At 40.8% G+C, this 18,929-nt stretch overlaps 1 protein-coding gene across 3 annotated transcripts; it reads right to left on the bottom strand.

The window, feature by feature from the left end:
- Window positions 1-5,575: 5,575 nt before the first annotated feature.
- Window positions 5,576-6,711, bottom strand: LOC147425307 (universal stress protein PHOS32-like). 3 transcript variants are annotated; one of them, XM_086500210.1, is made up of 2 exons: window positions 6,567-6,711; window positions 5,576-6,329 (listed from the first exon to the last, which is right to left on the bottom strand). In XM_086500210.1, the coding sequence occupies exon 2, from the start codon at window positions 6,315-6,317 to the stop codon at window positions 5,763-5,765; it is 555 nt and encodes a 184-aa protein (XP_086356336.1). In that variant the 5' UTR covers window positions 6,318-6,329; window positions 6,567-6,711; the 3' UTR covers window positions 5,576-5,762. The 3 variants fall into 3 exon arrangements, with proteins under 3 accessions (XP_086356336.1, XP_086356335.1, XP_086356334.1); XM_086500209.1 differs by having other exon boundaries at window positions 6,449-6,605; XM_086500208.1 differs by lacking the exon at window positions 6,567-6,711 and having other exon boundaries at window positions 5,576-6,433.
- Between the last annotated feature and the right edge of the window lie 12,218 nt (window positions 6,712-18,929).

The following is an 18,929-nucleotide window of genomic DNA, read 5'->3' as shown; positions in this document are numbered from 1 at the left end:
TGGGATAGTTTCCTACGACGTTAAAACTCTCTTCTTCTCGGGTGTGTGTGTGTGTGGGTGTGGGTGTGCCAATAAAAAGACGAAAATGGTATAACCTTTCTAACACTCAAGTGTGCAGGTAGATTGGTTATGCCATTTCCCTCTTGAATAACAGGTCTTGAGTTCAAATCCTTGTCAGCTAGATCTTTAAGGTCTCTTGGGATAGTTTCCTGTGATGTTAAAGCTCTCTTCTTCTCGGATGTGTGTGTGCGTGGGTGTGTGTGTGTGCCAATAAAAAGAGGTAAATGGTATAACCTTTCTATCACCCAAGTGTGGTAGATTGGTTATTCCATTTCCCTCTTGAATAATAGGTCTTGAGTTCAACTCCTCGTCGGCTAGATCTTTAAGGTCTCTTGGGATAGTTTCCTACGACATTAAAACTCTCTTCCTCTTCTTCTTCTTCTTCTTCTCTCCTCTCTCTCTCTCTCTCTCTCTCTCTCAATGTGCGTGTGTATACATTCTTTGTTTATGCATGTGTGTGTGTGTGTTTTTTTGTTTATGCATGTGCTCTCTCTCTCTCTCTCTTAGATCGCTCTCTCTCAAAAACACAATGTATGTGTGTGTTTGTGTGTGTGTGTGTGTAAGAGAGAGAGAGAGAGAGAGAGAGAGAGAGAGAGAGAGAGAGAGAGAGAGGGAAAGGGAACATGAGAGAGAGGAGAGGGAAGGAGTATAGCTGGCTCTCCTTCCTCTCCTCGTGTATATGTGTGTGTGGAGAAGAAAGAGAGAGAGAGAGAGAGAGAGAGAGGGAGAGCACGGGTTACCTCTTTGCTTGCTTCAGCGCCAGAAACTCATATCTAGGTTATTTTGAGTTTAAGATTAAATTAGATCTCGGTTTATTTTTTACCCATGTCGGTGTCGCTATGGGCATCGCTATGTTACAAATAAACTAGCGACGTCCATAGAGACACCGTGAATTTTCACTTTTAAGCGTCGCACTGTGAGCATTGCTAATGCAAAGTACCTCTTGTAATGGATCTTTATGATTGTTGTACTGGACTTAACGAATGATTTGATTGTCTCTCAATGAAACAATTTTATGTCCACAGTGCTTGTAGCATGAGCAAAATTCTGCTAAGCAGATATTGTGCAAGTACATTGGTCTTTTGCTATATTTGTCGACGACGTTCTCAAAAAAATATGTCTGTACTATTTGGACTTAATTGTTTGAGTGTTTCTTTTCTTTTCAAATGAGTGAACATTGGTCTGGAGGATTTGTGTTTATGAAAATAAATTCTTTAGTAGAACTGTGTAAAGGCGAAGATAAAACAATAAAAGCAGCTTGTTGTGCCCTTAATTTTTGCTGCATGTTCAAGATTGTGTTTCCAATGTGTTGTAATCTTTCAACAATTTTGGTATTATTGGCGATACAAATATAAATTTTAGCTTTAATAGTTGTTATTAATATGCTATCCATATTTGTTATGTATGAAGAGCAGCATGCAGCAGCTCTGTACGCGTTCACTATGTATTGTATGTCGATGTTAGCGTTCCATAATTCTGAATTTTTTTGATTGATATTGTTTGTAACAATGTCTTATGTACTTCGTCTTATTAGCACGGTTGGTGTTGCAATTAATCTCGATCAAATTGCCAATATGTAATCGTCGAAAGGAAGATCTAATTTTTTGAGCCAATCCTTAAAATCAGTTGATAATTCTTTGGCTTTGGTTGTTTTGAGGAATTCTTTGATTTTCTTAAGATTTCTTTTGTGTTGTTTGTTATTCTTTTCTTCTTCTTGCAATGGTCTAAGTATACAAGTATAAGGCATCAGGTATCGGAGAAAATCAAAGCAACGTCTACTTCCTTTTCCCAAGTAAGTTTTTCGATGTGAGTGTTGTTGAACGTCTCTCAAATCTTCCCAAAGAAGGTTCTTGTCAGTGCTAATGCATTTGTCAATAAATGTGGTTACACTATTTGCTTCTGTATCAGTTAGCTGAGGTGCATTTTCAATCCATATTAGACCATGATCGTGTTGATTACCACGACTTTGGAATTCGGTTACGAAGAAGTAGTCTTTTACTTTTCCTCCTAATATGTTGCTGTCTTTGTTGAGTAATTTTTTCAAGCTTCAAAATTTGAGCAAATAATATCTGGAACATGTTATTGGGTCCGATCGGATGAGGCATCTAATGTAAATTTTTTTTGTTTTGTTGTCATCTTTGGTTATAGGAGTGAGTTTTTCTAAACAGTTGATTAGTTCTTTCTAGCGTCTCTTTGCAGCAGTCGAGAAAGTGACAAAGAAAGTAGGAGGACCTAGCTGTCTTATCATTGCAAAGATATTTTTCTTTATTTTTTGTTTCTAATCTGGAGAAGATCTCAAAGCTTCGTAGTCTCTATAACCTATCCTTGATCAAATAATTATGTCGATGTTTGTATCGTGCAACACATCTCGCACGCAAAGAACGGTCCCTTCGAGCTTGACCTTTTTCAGACGAACCCATATAGACGAAATAATTTGTTGGGTCATTATTTTCATCGCTTGAAATAATAAGTGTTCTATATCCAATTCAAATTATCTATCACCATGAAGTAATTCTCATTTTGTAATTTTATGGTAGTGTTTAACTGGTAGATCATGATATTTACGTGGTTCGTCGAAGAATATTTTTGGAAAATCTAGTTCTTCAGAGAATGTGTCTTTTAATAAACCAAGTGGATGATTTTCTTCACAAGGTGCAACGTGTAGGATCTTATCGTTGTAGTCAATGATTTGTTGTGCTGATGTGAACTGGTGAATGCGAATATCGTGATAATTCTCGTCGTCTTCGTTGTCATTGTGCATTGCAAGATGAATGGAATGTGCCTTTTGCAAGAGGGTAATATGTTGCAACCAATCTTCATTTAGACTAATGCTCTCTTTTGCGTAAAGATCGAAATGTAAAAGATCTTTCAGCGCTTCAAGAGTGAGCAGTGGGCATACTAGCCCGCTCAAATAGCAATGGTTGTATTCTCGTTTTCTCTTTAAACCTATAAGAATCGAGTTTTCCTCATTGATGAATTGTGGCAATCTTCTTTGTGTTTCGGTAACGTTTGCAAGTACATTCACAATGCTTCCACGTAAACCATATTGTCTGTCGTATGTCAACTCTTGTATTTTTTAGAACAATATTCGAGGTGCGATCAGTCTTTCTTCTAACTTGTTTAGTTTCTGTACAATTTTTTTCTTGTCATTCAATCCAATTTCTTGTAAAGATTTGTAAGTTACTGTTGATTTTCTTCTCTTTCTTTTGTAAGCTTCACAAATTTGCATAACAGTGTCGCTAGCTTTTTTTTTGTTAACGTTATTTGGTAATTGAAAAGCAGTCTATTGCAATGCTCGCACAAGGTTGAAGGAGTGTCCTGTATTTTCTCTAAATATATTTCTGTAGTTGTATCACTGAAATGTAATCTCTTTCTCGTATGATTCGTTTTCTCGGGGAGGAATATTTTGATGTGATTTTCTTAAGCGTTTTATTTTTGTTGTTATCGTTGTTTTTGTACGAACTGTGTTGGTTTCTTGACACAAATACTCTTCAGCGACACATTTGTTACTATCATTAGGATACAAAATCAGCAGCCTGTGAAGTTTTGAAGCCTGTGAAGTTTTGAAACCTCCGAAGGTGTCCAAATTTTAAATCTTTTCGAGCCTGATGGAGATTTGCGCATAGGAAACACGCATAAAGTTTCGTGAATGTGTGATCAGTATTCACTATTTCACACCAGCATTGGTGCATGCACTGACAATAAATTTCTATTGCTTCTTGCGCTGTCCTCTTTGTAAAGTCACCTCAATGCACAAGTGATTCGCTCCACAAAAAAGCTCGATCATCTAAATAGTCAGTGCCAATGAATTGCGAGAGGTTTTTAGCAACCTACAGACTCTATCGTAAGCTTTTTTGTTTGCGCTAGTGTTATTTCCTAAGAGAGTGTTAATTATATTTGTCGATGTTGTTTGTAGTCCCATTTGAAACAAGGTATAAGCAATTAAGTTTGTCAGAAGATCCGTTGGTGCAAGTGTTCTGTTATGTATTGAAAAACAGTAAATTTATCAACATCTAGATTGTATGTACGCAAGAAATATTCATCGACACCAAGGTTTTTTAAATTGTCAACAATGAAAGCATGAATTGTTCGAGTGAATTGAATGAGCAGAGCAAGAGAGAGAGAGAGAGAGAGAGAGAGAGAGAGAGAGAGAGAGAGAGGACTAAAAATAGGGGAGCTCTTTGTACAATAATGTGACCCGTACAGGGAGGGCAATAGAGAGAAAAACTAAAGAAGTGTTTTTTGGGGGCTCTTAGAGAGAGAGAGAGAGAGAGAGAGAGAGGGGGGGGGCACTAAAATAATAGAGGTTTATGTACACTGTTGCTGTGAGAGAAATAGATAGTGGGAGCAGGGGAGGGGATGAGAGAAAAAAAGAAAGAATACAAGAATGCTTGAGGTAGGGGAAGAATACAATTTACAAAGGAAACACATCCCCACTTGTGATAAAAATAAAAGTTGTCGACGTAAACTTATACAAGAGGGTTGTTCATACAACACATTTGCACAAACTATGGTAAGGTCATCTTTGGTCCATACTAATTAATGTTGATAAATCAAAGGTGAGTGACCTTTCACTATACAATGCATCGATAATCATAGAAAAAGTGGCAAAGACTTGGCGAAGTATGGCAAGATTGGCAAAAGTGGCAAAGACTTGGTGAAGGAGATTTTGAAAAGTGCTCACCCTGAAAATGCTCTTAGTTGTGAATAAACTCCTACACCTCATATATACCCTTAAGGCCCGGAGGACCCTTGTCCTTGCACAAAGGTGAGAGAAGGCTATGGGTTAAAAACTCTCTTTCATTAGCTACAATTTAAAATTTCATAATGGTTTGCTTGAAACGGTAAAGGTAGAAAAGACACTTTAACATAAAAGTTGCGTAGAGGACAGAGATTACATTCCCGTTCTCAATCAATCAATAGCACAATGGATTTTCGATTTGGCTCTTAACAAGGCATACAACCTTAAGAAGTTAAATGCAATCTTGATAAGTATCTCAATGGCCTTGATGTTTGTTGCACTACAATCACAACTTTTTGGCATTCTCTTGAAAGCCCATTGTGGTAACTATTACAAAAACAGGCTTTGTGATAGAATTTCTAACAAATAATATGACGCCAAACTACAAAAAATAATCACAATGGCCTACATAAAAGGATAAGATCGAGTGTTGTGTGGCCACTACATAACACTTGTAGGGATAGTAACTATCTCTACGTATACGTAAGACAATGCTTAGTTAATGCTCCTCTTATAGGTAAAAGGGATAAAAGCGGTGTGCCATAATTAGCTTGCATGGTCAATATCAAAGCACTTTGTAACATCTTCTTCAGCTTCCATATTGCCTTTGTACACACTTCCCTCCACAAAAAATTATTCTAATTGACAAGCTTTATCCTACGGTCCACAATTGCTCCCAAGAATTCCACGGTTTACCAAGGCAATCTTTGGATACATGCGCAATGCTCATTACATAATAAGAACACAAAAGAGTTAATTTGTACACTTGGAACCTTATACACACAAAGGAAGCAACCTTGTCAAAGTGTGTAAAACCAGAAACATTTTTATGATAGCATACCTCTCAGAGCTTAGATAGGCTTGCAATGGCTTCTCAATGCATCCATAGCTCCATCTGTACAAGAGTAAAGGCCGAGACCCGTTATGGTCCCTCCCTTGCGTACAAGCCCTCTTGCAACAGCTAGATGCCCTCCTCCTCTTCAAGACAGCGATTGAGCGCCACTGATACAACACCCTCCTTCCCTTCTTCAGGAAAGCGTACTACAACAACGGGGCAATCACAATGGTGAACACAATAATCGCTTACACTTCCCAGCCGCGCCTTGTACGGCTTTTTCGCAGCCCCAAATCCCCGGCTTCCCATGATGACTGCATTGACACCAAGCCTCTCCACTTCCAAGCAAACGCGTTCCTTCATGTCGTGATCCTTGACGATGTGAATCTTGAAGGGGATTTTTGCGTCGGAAATGGGTTTGGCAAGGTCTGTTACCTTGTTGGATGTGATGGCGTCGAAGCTACTCTCAAGGGTTTGCTGCGCTTCTTCGTCGCTTGTGTCGATGGATTGGTCGGTGGCACCCCAATCTGCCCCATAGAGAATACTTGTGGGCTGGACATGCAGTAATATGACGGTGTCATCAGGTCTCAAGTAATTGGCGACAGCCCACTGCACTGCATACGCGCTTTCGGAGCTTAGATCCACAGCTATGGCAACCTTCCGTTTACCAGGCTGGGTCATTCTTGAAAGTATCTGCATGGTGACAAACTCTCTCTCTCTCTCTCTCTCTGTCTCTCTCTCTCTCTCTCACACACACACACACACACACACACACACACACACACACAAGCTGCACAGAGCACGGCACAAACCGTAGATAAAGAAGAGAATGGGGGGAGGGGGCCGGTGATGTCCAGAGAGGTTGCGAAGCGCGTGAGTATGTTGTGCTGTCATTTGTTAAACAGACATGTTTTAGAGAATAGTCCGCACCAGATCAACGGATCCACCACGGGATATGCTTGCATTGCACGCACCCCTCTTTCCCCACACGAGAGAGAGAGAGAGAGAGAGAAGAAGAAGAGACCTTAAAGATCATTCCGATCCGACAAAGAGAGTTGAACTCAAGACCTGTTAATTGACAGTGAGAGAGTGAGAGAGAGAAGAAGAAGAAATATTATTTTACCTGAGGTGGGGGGATGAGAAAGAGAGAGAGAAGCAAAAGAAGAAAATATTTTTTTATCATCATCAAAACAATCCCATCCGGGAAGTCTTTGAACTCAAGCCCTAATACACAAGAGAAAACTACGATAACCAATCTACCACACTTGGTTGGTACAAAGGTTAGAAAGAGATAAGAAGAAGGGATGGAGAGAGAGAGAGAGAGGGGAAGAAGAAAAAGAGGAAAAGTTTGAGAGAGAGTTTTGTTGTTGTAGGAACAATCCCAACATATCTATCTATCCAACAAGAATTGTTATTGAAGAGGGAATAAAAATAACCAATGTGTGTGTGTGTGTGTGTGTGTGTGTGTGTGTGAGAGAGAGAGAGAGAGGAAAAAGTAGAAGAAATTTTTTCTTCTTCTGTTTCGAGAGGAAAAAGTAGAAGATTTGTTTTTTTCTTCTTCTTCTTCTCTCTCTCTCTCTCTCAAAAGTTTCTTTTTTTCCTTCTCAATTTTCTTCTTCTTTCCTTCTCTCTTTCTCTCTCTTTACAGGTTTTTCTTATTTTCTCTCTCCCCCAATAAAGATTCTCTCTCTCTCTCTCTCTCTCTCTCTCTCTCTCGCGGATGTCAATTGTTGAAGGATGGGATGTTAAACCTATACCCACAATCAAGAGCTCAAAGATAGAGCTCTACATGTACCAAAAAGGAAAAGGAGACGAAAACTTTTTTGGGCCATAAGAACCCCAAAGACACCCTAATCCTATTGGCTCTACTACTTTTGTTTTTCATTACATAGAATCTTCTCAAGATCCTTTAGCATCTCCAATTAGCATGTCCATGCACGTCACCATTTAAAACCAACCTTAATGAGTAGCATCTGAACTCATCACGTACATACTATGAAACTCAACCTAAACCACTAGGCTATTCGCCTTGGCTGCCCTTAGAGCTCTCTTAAGCACTAAAAAAAACAAATACCCCACAAACCAACCCCCCCCCCCCCCCCTCTCTACCTACCCTACCCCCCCTTTTTCCTTTGGCTTTTTTTCCCCCACCCTTCCCTTTTCCTTTCTCTTCCCCCCCCCCCCCCCCCCCCCCCCAAAACCAAAAAAAAAAAAAAAATTAATGGTTTGTGAAAAAGTCGTTTTGGCTGCCTACTCCTTAAGGAGGGGTTTTACCCTTACTCCACTGTTTACGAATAGAGATAAAAAAAGATTTTGAAACTTCATCTCTTCAAGCTTTTACCCGATTAGGCTCCAAGTTCCTCAAGTAGACAAGCCCCCTTCTCGCAAAAGCCTTCTACTAAAGCTACTTCCATCAATGGGTCCATCGAAAAAAAAATTCATCTACATGCCCTATCTAATAACACTTCTCATAAGGCTTATGAAAGTCCATCTGTGTGAAATCTTACTCTTAAGAGACCATCACTATTGAGATTGTACTACAATATACATGCACTAAGGACACAAATTATGCACTCTATGTGCCATTTGAGTAGGAGGCATTTTTTTGGTGACGGTCCGAACCAACTCAAAGTGTTTAGAAATGTATATGTGTTGCTTTGAGACTCACACACTCAGGGAACCAACCATGTAAATTCATTGTGCCATGTAAGTGCGAGTATAAGAGGGAGAAGAGAGAAAAAAGAGGGGGGGGGGGGGGGGGGGGGGAGGAAGAGATCAGTTTCACTTGATGTAGAAATGTAAGAAAGGAGATAACATATATTCTCTTTATGAAGTCTAAAACTATCCATAGTATATATTTAGATTGATATATATATCCACATTGCTAGCACAATATTTGTAATTCCCATCCACTGTCGAAGTCTTTGAGTATGTGCCCAAATCTTGCAAGCACGTCACAATAGTGGGAATCTCGTAAGATGTGAAGTTGTTAATCAAAGATGAAAAGGGACGGGTGGCCATCTGGCAGGCGAGAGAGGAAAAGAAGAAGAAGATTTTTAACGTCGTGGGCTGTGTTGTTGCCGCAAACGTGGGGAGAGAGAGAGAGACAGAGAGATAGAGGGAGTCGGGTGTGGTTGCTGGCAGAGGCAGCCAGCTGGGTGTGTTTGCCATGGGCGCAGAGGTGGGCACTCGAGAGAGAGAAGCGCATGAGTGAGCTGGGCTGGAGAGCACTGCATCCCGCCAGACACACACACACACACACACACACACACACACACATGCAGCGACCACTCATGCAATCGCTACAACATCTCATAGCCGAAACCATTCCTTGTAACGTGCGCATGGGCCGGAGGATGGCTCGTCTGTGCTGTCTCGCAGGGCTGCGGTGAATGCTGAGGCAATACAAAGCCTAGCGAGCGATGCCTCGCAGCGTTTTGCTCGCAGGGCGTCTGGCAACGATGGTAGGCTAGGGGCAGTGATGGTAGGCTGGGGTGCACAGCGTCGCTCGAGAACGAGGGCAGGCATGGGAACCGTTGCAAGGTGGAGTTTTGCTTCTACCGATAATGCTACCTCAAAATCTAGGCAGCTAATTAATTAACAAGAAGCAGCGTAGACCCAATATGTACCCAGTTTGATATTACACAACCTAAACTCTTTTTGTATAAATAAACTCAAGCTTACCCATACTCACATGCTACCATCAAGGATTTCTTAATTAGAAAGTCTTGTTTTCGGTTCTCTCTTATGGTGTTAGGGTTTGTTTGAGGCTTAGACCCCCTCAAGGTATATTGACATAAACTATGCTAAAAGACTCAAGATATATTTTCACTACACAACAGATTTAGTCAATACGTCCCTCTAATTTTGTAAGCAGGTCAAATTAGCGAGAATCTAATAAGATGCTCCCAATTTTTTGCGGAGAAAACGGGCGGAGGTGACGAGAGAGAGAGAGAGAGAGAGAGAGAGAGAGAGAGAGAGACGTGTATCAGTTGTTCTTCTTCGCACACGAGTTGTCTGCATGCAACGAGCCAGTGAGACCGAGGAAGCACGAAGGCAGGTAGGAAGGGGTCAATAGCGAGGTATGTCCCGGGCCAAAAGAGCACGCATGAGCAGGAGCGCAGAAGGCAGAGTTTCTCCCAGACTACGTGCTGTTCGAGCTGATCACGGAGTGTGAGCTGGGGGGAAATAGACAGCAACGAGACTATGCAGAGAGAGCACATTAGCATTGCGAGGCAGAGGAGCGGTGTGCCAAGGGGGTGCAGAGCAGGCCACGGCGGCACCTTTGCCTCCGTCTGTGGGTGTGACTTGCTGGTTTGATGTTGTGGGTGTGACTTGCTGTTGCGTGGTTTAATGTTGGTGACAACAGCCATGCGGATGAGGGGCACTGATGGAGCAGGCAGGCGACGAGGATACAAGCAGGCAGAGAGAGGGTCATTTGCATCACAAGAGGTTGGATTGCAACTCCCCTGCTAAGCTGCATGCGTGAACAAGGGCAGGTCTGGGGACTGCAGGAGTGGCCATCGTTAGTGGGTGGCAGGTGCTTTGGGAGACTGATGGCGGCTTTGAGGGCGATCCCAAAGAGACGAGGAGAGGGGGTATACAGGACTGTAATGGTGACCCCATACAGGTGAGGATCACAGCAAGGCAAGTCAACAGATCATGAGGCGCTCTCTCTCTCTCTCTCTCTCTCTCTCTCTCTCTCTCTCTCTCTCTCTCTCTCTCGTGCAGAGCAGGCTCAGGGTGGGGCGTATCCCCTCTCTCTCACTCTTTGCTATAGCAGGACAGGCTCTAAGATTCTCAGGAGCAGGCAAGCGAACAACGAGGCAAGCGAGTTGCTCAAGCTCTTGTGTGGGAACGCAAGGGATGAGGAGGAGAATGTATGGAGGAGCGAGTGTCTGCGGCGACTGGGCGAGCAAGAGTGCAGACCCTGGGTGGGAACGCAAGGGATGAGGAACTTTGCTTTTGGAATTGTTCGCAAAGGAATCTTCTACGGTAATTAATTAATGAACAGACAAAAGACCCAGTATGTCCCCTCAATAGAAAACATGGGAGAAAACCTTCTACTGCAAGAAAAGAGTGCCCCAATGGTTCTAAGGCAAAGGCGCCGCCGTGGCCTGCTCTGCACCCCCTGGCACACCGCTCCTCTGCCTCGCAATGCTAATCTGCTCTCTGTGCATAGTCATGTTGCTGTCTATTTCCCCCATCTCGCACTCCGTGATCAGCTCGAACAGCACGCAGTTTGGGAGAAACTCTGCCTCCGTGCTCCTGCTCCTGCGTGCTCTTTTGGCATGGGACATACCTCGCTGCTGACCCCTTCCTGCCTATCTTCGTGCTTCCTCGGTCTCACTGGCTCGTTGCATACAGACAGCTCGCGCACGAAGAAGAACAATTGATACACGCGTCTCTCTCTCTTTCTCTCTCTCTCTCTCTTCCCCACACGTGTCACGTCCGCCCATTTTCTCCTCAAAGCATTGAGAGCATCTTGCTAGATTCTCACTGATTTGATCTGCTTACAAAATTAGAGGGACCTACTAGATTCCTTACAACCTCCATTGCATTTTGACAATTTTGTGATTTGTGTAGATGGTGGTAGCATATTACTATCCAAGTCCAAGATAATCTATAAGCTTTCAATTGAGACATACAAAGTCAACTTTAACTCTAAAGTTACTTTTACTCAACCTAATAACCAAGAAATAGCCATAGAAGGCTACTTCTTGCTCAACCATGATCTTCGTGAGCTACCAAGCATGAAACAAAGACTTCTTGAAAGTATTTGTGGACATGTACTTGTGGTAATGACAAGCTGAGTCCAAGTTTAAAAATTATATACCCTTGGCATAAAACACACCAAGATGTCCAAGTTTAAAATGGTTTCCGTGAAGAGAATTATATCCCTTGGTATAAAACACACCAAGGTGTCAAGTACCACTCCAGTAGCTAAAGATTTACGTTGGGTGTGCATAAATTTACGTATCATCGAGACTACAAATGGAGCACCAAGCCTCATAATGCATATGGAAATGATAACTTGTTGATCCACGGGACTAAGCAACACCCATATTTAAGGGAGGGGGGCGGGGGGGCGGGGGGGTGGGGGGGGCAATGGGATCAAAGGTGAAGAAGCTCACGCAGGGACAACAGAGGAGATCGCAGCCGCAACAGTCAAATAAAAAACTAAGCCTGGACGAGCACTAAACCTGGATAGCTACTCCACCCCGCATTTAATATAGTTGTCACTTAGTCTCAAGGCTTGTCGATAGAGAGAGACATCACATAATCATCAACCATTCATGCTAAGTTGCAAAGCCATCTCCATAGGTGTACCAATAGATTTGCAATGAGTAGGGTCTCCCAAGCTTTAACTGAATTTCCAAATAGTGATGTAGGAGATCAAAATCTAATATCTCAAGAAATGAGTTCATATCAGTTAGCATAGTGCCTCATTTAGACCACTATACATCATGCACTATGAACATCGCTTGTTTGTTTTACTTATAGGGTTCTCTCATTTGAAATGTTGAAAAAACTATGAGGGAATGAATGCTTCTTATACAAAAGCGCATGCTGCTTGTTTCAATAAATACTACATTCTTTCTAACCTAGTATGGATATCTAACCTTTCTGAAAAAACCACAAGGCTACATTGCATTTACCCATTCATGTCAATCACCATTCAAAACTGCAATTTTAGTGTCCAATTGATAATTATTGAGACATTATATGGAGCAAATGTACATTTTACAATTTTATAACATGTGTAGCAATTGGATGAAAACCTATGTCAACATCAATGGCCTTTTTTTTTTTTTTTTTTTAGCATGGCCTTTTGCAATAGGCTTTGCCTTGTACTACCAATGCTATCATCAGGCTTACATTTCATTACTTGGTGCCATAATATGGATTCTTGAAAAGGGTCATAAAGGTAGACCAAGTATCGTTCTTGATAATTGCAGCATACCCAACTTGCATTATATATCTCCAAGTTTTTGAACTATGTGTCTCATTGAATGGAAAAATGTATACTCATCTCATAGGTTTCACATAGCCATAGTTTTACAATTTCGTGCAAGAAATGCCAGGAAATAGACACGTAGCTAAGTAGAGACTAGAGTGGTTTATTTATTGGAGAGGGATAATTTGAGAGAGAGAGAGAGAGAGCACCTGATAGATATACGTGGTTCATCCAATGTGGGCTACATCTATGAAAAAGCAACCACTCAATTGTTTTGCACTTCAAACTAAAAGTAGGTAATAAAAGGATTATACCCTTAATGGAACTCCCACCTTGCTTTACTCTCAACACCTCACACACACCTTGCTTCATAAACTTTACAATGCGTTTTGTGTGTAGAAGAGGCCTCCTTTTATAGGCCAAAAAAACTACCCTCTCTCATGAGAGACAACCGTGTGTAGTCGCTCTTGGGTAGAAAAGTCCAAGTTAAACTCTCCCACGTGCCCATGTGAGGCCGCCCTTGAGAAGGTCTGCTTAGAAATTGGTCATTTGCCCATTGAATTCGGCCACCGGCCAATCGGCCAATCTATCGGCTGTTTTTCGATCACTTTTCGACGATCGTCCAACCATAATATTCCGCCAAAAAGAAATATTTTGATGATGGACGTGGAATTTTGATTTTTTGGCGATTGATTTTTCATTACGCACAATGGCTTCTCCTCATAATGGCGGCTTTACAAATATGCATTTTTTAAACTAAAATTACAAGGGGTGAATCAGGCACCATACTTAACAAGAAAAGTATATATTAGGAACCATACTAGGTAGTTAAAAAATACCAATTTCAATCATTCAATGATTTGTCTACATTGTATCACTGATAGGTTGATTTATGGACTCATTGGCATGTGCATAGGTTGCACATGTGCATCATCGGGATGTACATTTGTGTCCTTATGATATAACAACCTCATGACTAAGTGACATGGAGCATTTAAGAGGGGGGGAGAATCAAGGGATGGGAACTCCACGCACGGCCGTTGAGGCGATCGACACCATAGATGGCTTGTTAAAACTAAACCCGGCCAAGAACTAAACCCAGACATGGGGCATGTCCGGGTTTAGTTCTAGGCCAGGCAAGGTTTATCGTCTATAACACCATGTAAAATGGCAATCCTTTCACATGTACGTGGATGGGCGACATTGTTAGCCCAAGCCTCAAAAGGCGTTGGGGCATGAGGTCGTGGGTTCCAATCCAGGCTCCTCAGGTGCGTTGCCTTTTTTTTGGGGGGGGGGGGGAGGGGGGCTCCACCTCGAGATGCCTGCTAGCCCTTCTACGCTATCGATCCCCTTACCCGCCTCCACATGCGCCCTCATGTCACTTAGTGCCATGTATAGAACAAGGAGACAATGTTTCATAAACATTATGCGAGCTTAGATATCTCTCATATCTACATGCTAACAAAGGTTGCACAAAATCTTTTTTAAAAACCACATCTTAACTAGCCAAGATAATCTTTGATTGCAAATAGTAGAACCTGTAACTTTTGCTTTTTGAAATCCAACCCACAAAAATCACATTTGATAGCATTTTCATCAAAACATTTACATTGTTTCTTAGGCACTAAAGCATAGACCTGCTAGACAAAGTGCCACGATGCCCAAACCAGACATGGAGAGCTTCTCACTCATTCAATTTCAAATTGAATTATTGTCATACTGGTTTTTTGATGGTTGTTAAGTGTGACGTGTCAGGTGTGTGTAGAGTTTGATTTATGCAAACTTTGTTATACTCATGCTATATAATAGAATTTTGGGTGAGAGTATGTGTCTCTGTATTAAGATAAATACACAAAAGAAAATTCTGCTCAAAAAACAATTGGATTTAGACATCGGAAAGGTAGTTTGCACAAAAATGATCATGTATTGGACTCATTTTTTTGCAATATGATCAAAATGAAGTAACATTTCAGTTATCCTATACATTAGGACTACACCAATTTACAAGAATGAAATAAGCCTTCATCTCCAAGGTCGGAGTGTAGCAAAGCTAAACCTCTTTAAGAAAAGATAGAATTGTCACATGCATCCATATAGACAAGACAACAAATTTTGTTAGGCTTGGTTGTGTATGGCAGGTATCAAATAACCTATCAGTTGCTATCCATGTCTTATTTAAAAATTATTAGACTATCAAAGAACCTATCAATTGCTATCCATGTCTTATTGGATTAGCTACTGTGTCCTAAATGTACAAGTGTATGAAGGGATTTCACTTGCTTTTCCTATTTCAAAAAGTAACTAAATAGGTATTCAAAGATTTTATTTATACTTTAAAATCTTAAATTTATATGTTTAAGGTTTTGAAACAACATTTTTTAATCAAATCTTAACCAGTAAATCCAAATCAAGCCTCTCAAGAGATTAGGTAATCAAAATCAGGTAACCTAAAAGTCTCACATCAAAGAACACAATATCTTGCAAGGTCAAGCGTGTGCAATTTCATACCAGATGCAAGAATCAAGCAACCTATAAGCTCCCTATAAGTCTCACATCAGAGAACACAGTACCTGGCAAGGTCAACCAGGTGTTACTAGATGCAAGAATCCAAATTCCAAAAGAATGGCAATGCCTTACATACTAGATGCAAGAATCTAAATTCCAAAAGAGTGGCAATGCCTTAGTTCTTTTTTGCGAGAGTTATCCCTCATTTTTTAATAAGAAAAATTTACCAAAATACCTTTGAACTTTGTGGAAATTCCCAAAATACTCCTCAAATTTTTAAAACTTCCAATATACCCTTGCATCATTTTGGAATGGAATTTTCCCATTTTTTGCATAGCCCAATGTTTATGACAATGGACATCTATCTTTTAGCGTCTTAGACAAAATGATTCACCAATGAGCTCACAAATAGAGACATCTATTTTCAAAAATGATAAACAATTTCATATGAAGAGGCCTCAATACCATCTAAAATCCTAGGTATATCATCTAAAAGAGCTCACAAATAGAGGTGTCAGTGTAAAAAAGTGATGAACAATTTTATATGAAGAGACCTCAATACCATCTAAAATCCTAGTTATATTATCTTCTATTGAGAAGAACCAATCTTCCTATGTTGTAAAAAAAATTGTTTTTAGAGATGCTTGCAAGGTAGATTAGGAATTTTTTGGAATTTTTTGCAAAATTTAAGGACATTTTGGGAATTTTTGGTCAAATATGAGGGATACATTGAGAATTTTTTAGATTTGAGTGGTATTTTGGAAATTTTCACAAATTACAGGTGTATTTTGGTTTTAAAATTTTATAAAAGCCACCAATGAAACCAAACCAAAAAAAGTAGGGAAGCTCCTTTTTAGAGTAAACAACAAGTATTGAAAGGATCAAACTATCTCAACATGAGCTAGTTCTCTTCCATCTATAGTCTCCAACCTTAAGAATCTAGAACCATCCAAAGAATGAAATATTAGATAGTCAGGGTTTCCCACAAGCATATGGGAGAAAAAACAAACAGGTCAAGCATATGTGTCAAGAGTGCCCAAGCAAGGCACCACCCAAAATCAAAGTTTATGCGCAAGCAAAGCCATAGCTCTTTAAGTTAGTGCCATCAAAGAATCACAAAACCATAAGTTTTTAAGATGGATATTTAATCGGTACAAGAATATCGAAGCATAGTCACAGAGAAAAAAGTAATAATTCAGATCATATGCGAAAGCAATGAGCTAGGAGAAGCCAAGAGCCAGCACTACTAGAAACCAAATCTCACCCAAGGTAAGCGTTAGTAAATATTAACCAAAATGGGGTGGATAAAGATTAGAAGGAAAGGGCACGCTATGGAGGAACTTAGTAGAGTTATGGTATTCCCAGTCCAAGTGTTGCAGACACTCAGAAAATACAGTAACCAAAATAACTCTAGCAGTAGAATCAATTAGCCTATACAATCGGGAGTGCATCTGAGCCATAGGTAAGCAATCACACACTGTGTGCAAATAAATTCATGCAAAGGAAATTACCCTATCATTAAAATATTATTATTAAAAATTAGATATCCACCATATGAGTATGCTGATATAGGAATCCAATTGGGCCAGTAATTCACATCACAGTTTGTTTTCAAGCAGTGGAGATTTGGATGACAACCCCAAAGCAATAAAATAGGATTTCAACCAATGAATTTAAGCAAGTTCTTTCATTTTAGTGGCACATCAAGTAAGCATTAGCAAAGGATTTGTGTAGATGATGCTCTCTCACCCAACTCCATGTGTTGCAAGGTGTGTAAAGTCGAGAGAATCAGCAAAAATAATACTACCACATATCCCCATATGATCTCTCTCTTGAAAAAAAATAAGAAAACCAGTAAACCACGGCTAAGTGAGGGAAGAAAAGTCCCTCATATTTATACAGAGTCATATCATGGGCATGAGATGCCAATCCAATCCTATTCCTTAAAAGCCAAGAACAAGTCCAACTCTCATCGTTCTTAAAAGAAGACATTAGAGCTGAACAATGTAAGGTAGGGCATAATAAATTAGTAAGACAAAATATGTTCCTTGGGGAAGCCAACTCATAGACCTACGAAAAAGTTTAAACAGCATAGGCCAACCATGGAGTGTTACCACAGAGTGAGATATACTACTACATAGACAAGCAGTCAAGAACGTCAGATGAAGTAATGGCAGCAAAGCCAAGGCAAGCATAGATATTGGGAGCTGGAAGCATTCTATAGCCAAAGCAATAGAAGTCGACGGCATGCCTACATTGAGCCCAATGAAGAGGAAATACAAAATCATGTCAAAACATATTAAAGTAGCATTGTAATCATGTGCCGAGAAAGGAGAGGGGATGTGCATACACCCCTAGGTGTTGTCTTAACCCATCAATGAAGCTAGAGTTAGTATTGGGGTAAAAGATTCAACGAGGTCGTACTTACATAATGAGAAGATAGCCCGTCCGGTGCTCAAATTGGGGGCATTGAAGCCATGCACCATCCAAGAAAGAAAAATAAGGAATAGACCTCGTACAACATGTTGGAATTAGGGTTGCAGAGAAACGCACACAGCTTGGAGAAGACGAAGGAAGCTCAAGGCACACAATAGAGAGTGTGTTACTTAGTGTGCAATGGAATGATAGATAGCCCTAGAGTGATGGGCGTGTATATAATGCACGGGGGGAAAAACCTCCTAAAGAGGGAAAAAATGCCCCGGTGGTCCTAGTGTGTTCACACACATCACTACCACATGTATATGGTAACAAATCCCCTCTGGAGTGATGCGGTGAACAAGAGTTAGCACATGAGTAAATGGAAGTGCCATGCCCTGAGAACATGATCAGTCCACAAAGGGGAGTAAGCCCAAAGCTTTGCAAAAAGCTTCGAGCTTCTCACGAGACAATGCCTTTGTGAAAAGATCTGCAAGGTTGTCCTGTGTTGGCACATAAACCAAGATGATCTCTCCTGCTGAGAGCCTCTCCCTGACATAGTGGTAGTGCACCTCAATGTGCTTTGTGCGAGCATGAAAAACTGGGTTCCTTGCAACTGCCAATGCGCTGTGACTGTCAGTGTAAATAGTGTTGGCAGTGTCTTGTCCAACACCCAAATCAGCCATAAGGCGTTTGAGCCATACACACTCAATTGTAGCTATGAAGACTACCCTGTACTCATCCTCACAAATCAAAGTAGCCACAGTAGGTTGCTTCTTGCTCAACCATGATATACATGAATTGCCAAGCATGAAACAAAAACCACTTGTGGACACTCCCGTGTCAAAACAACCAGCCCAATCTGAGTCCAAAAAAGCATGTAAGTCTGGCGGCAATGATCCCCCCTTGGGATAAAACAAGCCAAGATGTAAAGTGCCACTAAGGTAGCAAAAACTCCTCTTGATAGCCTGCCAATGCTTAGACCCTAGGCTATGCATAAATCTGCTGACCTGTGAGACTGCAAACTAAATATTCGGCCTCGTGTTGCATACATAAATGAGGCACCCAACATCAGTTTGGTAAAGAGTAACATCAGCAGAATCACTAGCATCATGAAGACTCAATTTCAAACCTGTTTCCATGGGAGTGGCAATAGGTTTGCAATCCTCAAGTCCAAACTTACATAGCAATGTCTCTATGTAACTTTTTTGACACAAGGCAATACCACCATCACACTACTTAAACTGTATACCCAAGTAATGATGCAACAGCCCCAAATCTTTCATCTTGAAAGTAGCATTCAAATCAGCCTTAAATTCAGCAATATGTCACTCATTTGGTCGAGTGATCAGCAAATCATCTACGTAAAGAACCACAATGAGAAGTACATCACCCTTATGCTTTACATACAATGT

The sequence above is a fragment of the Adiantum capillus-veneris genome, chromosome 25, assembly GCF_014529385.1.
Source record: "Adiantum capillus-veneris isolate H3 chromosome 25, ASM1452938v2, whole genome shotgun sequence".
Classification (NCBI taxonomy): domain Eukaryota; kingdom Viridiplantae; phylum Streptophyta; class Polypodiopsida; order Polypodiales; family Pteridaceae; genus Adiantum; species Adiantum capillus-veneris.
Note: the sequence above shows the minus strand (reverse complement) of the source record. Positions and strands in the feature narration are given on the sequence as shown.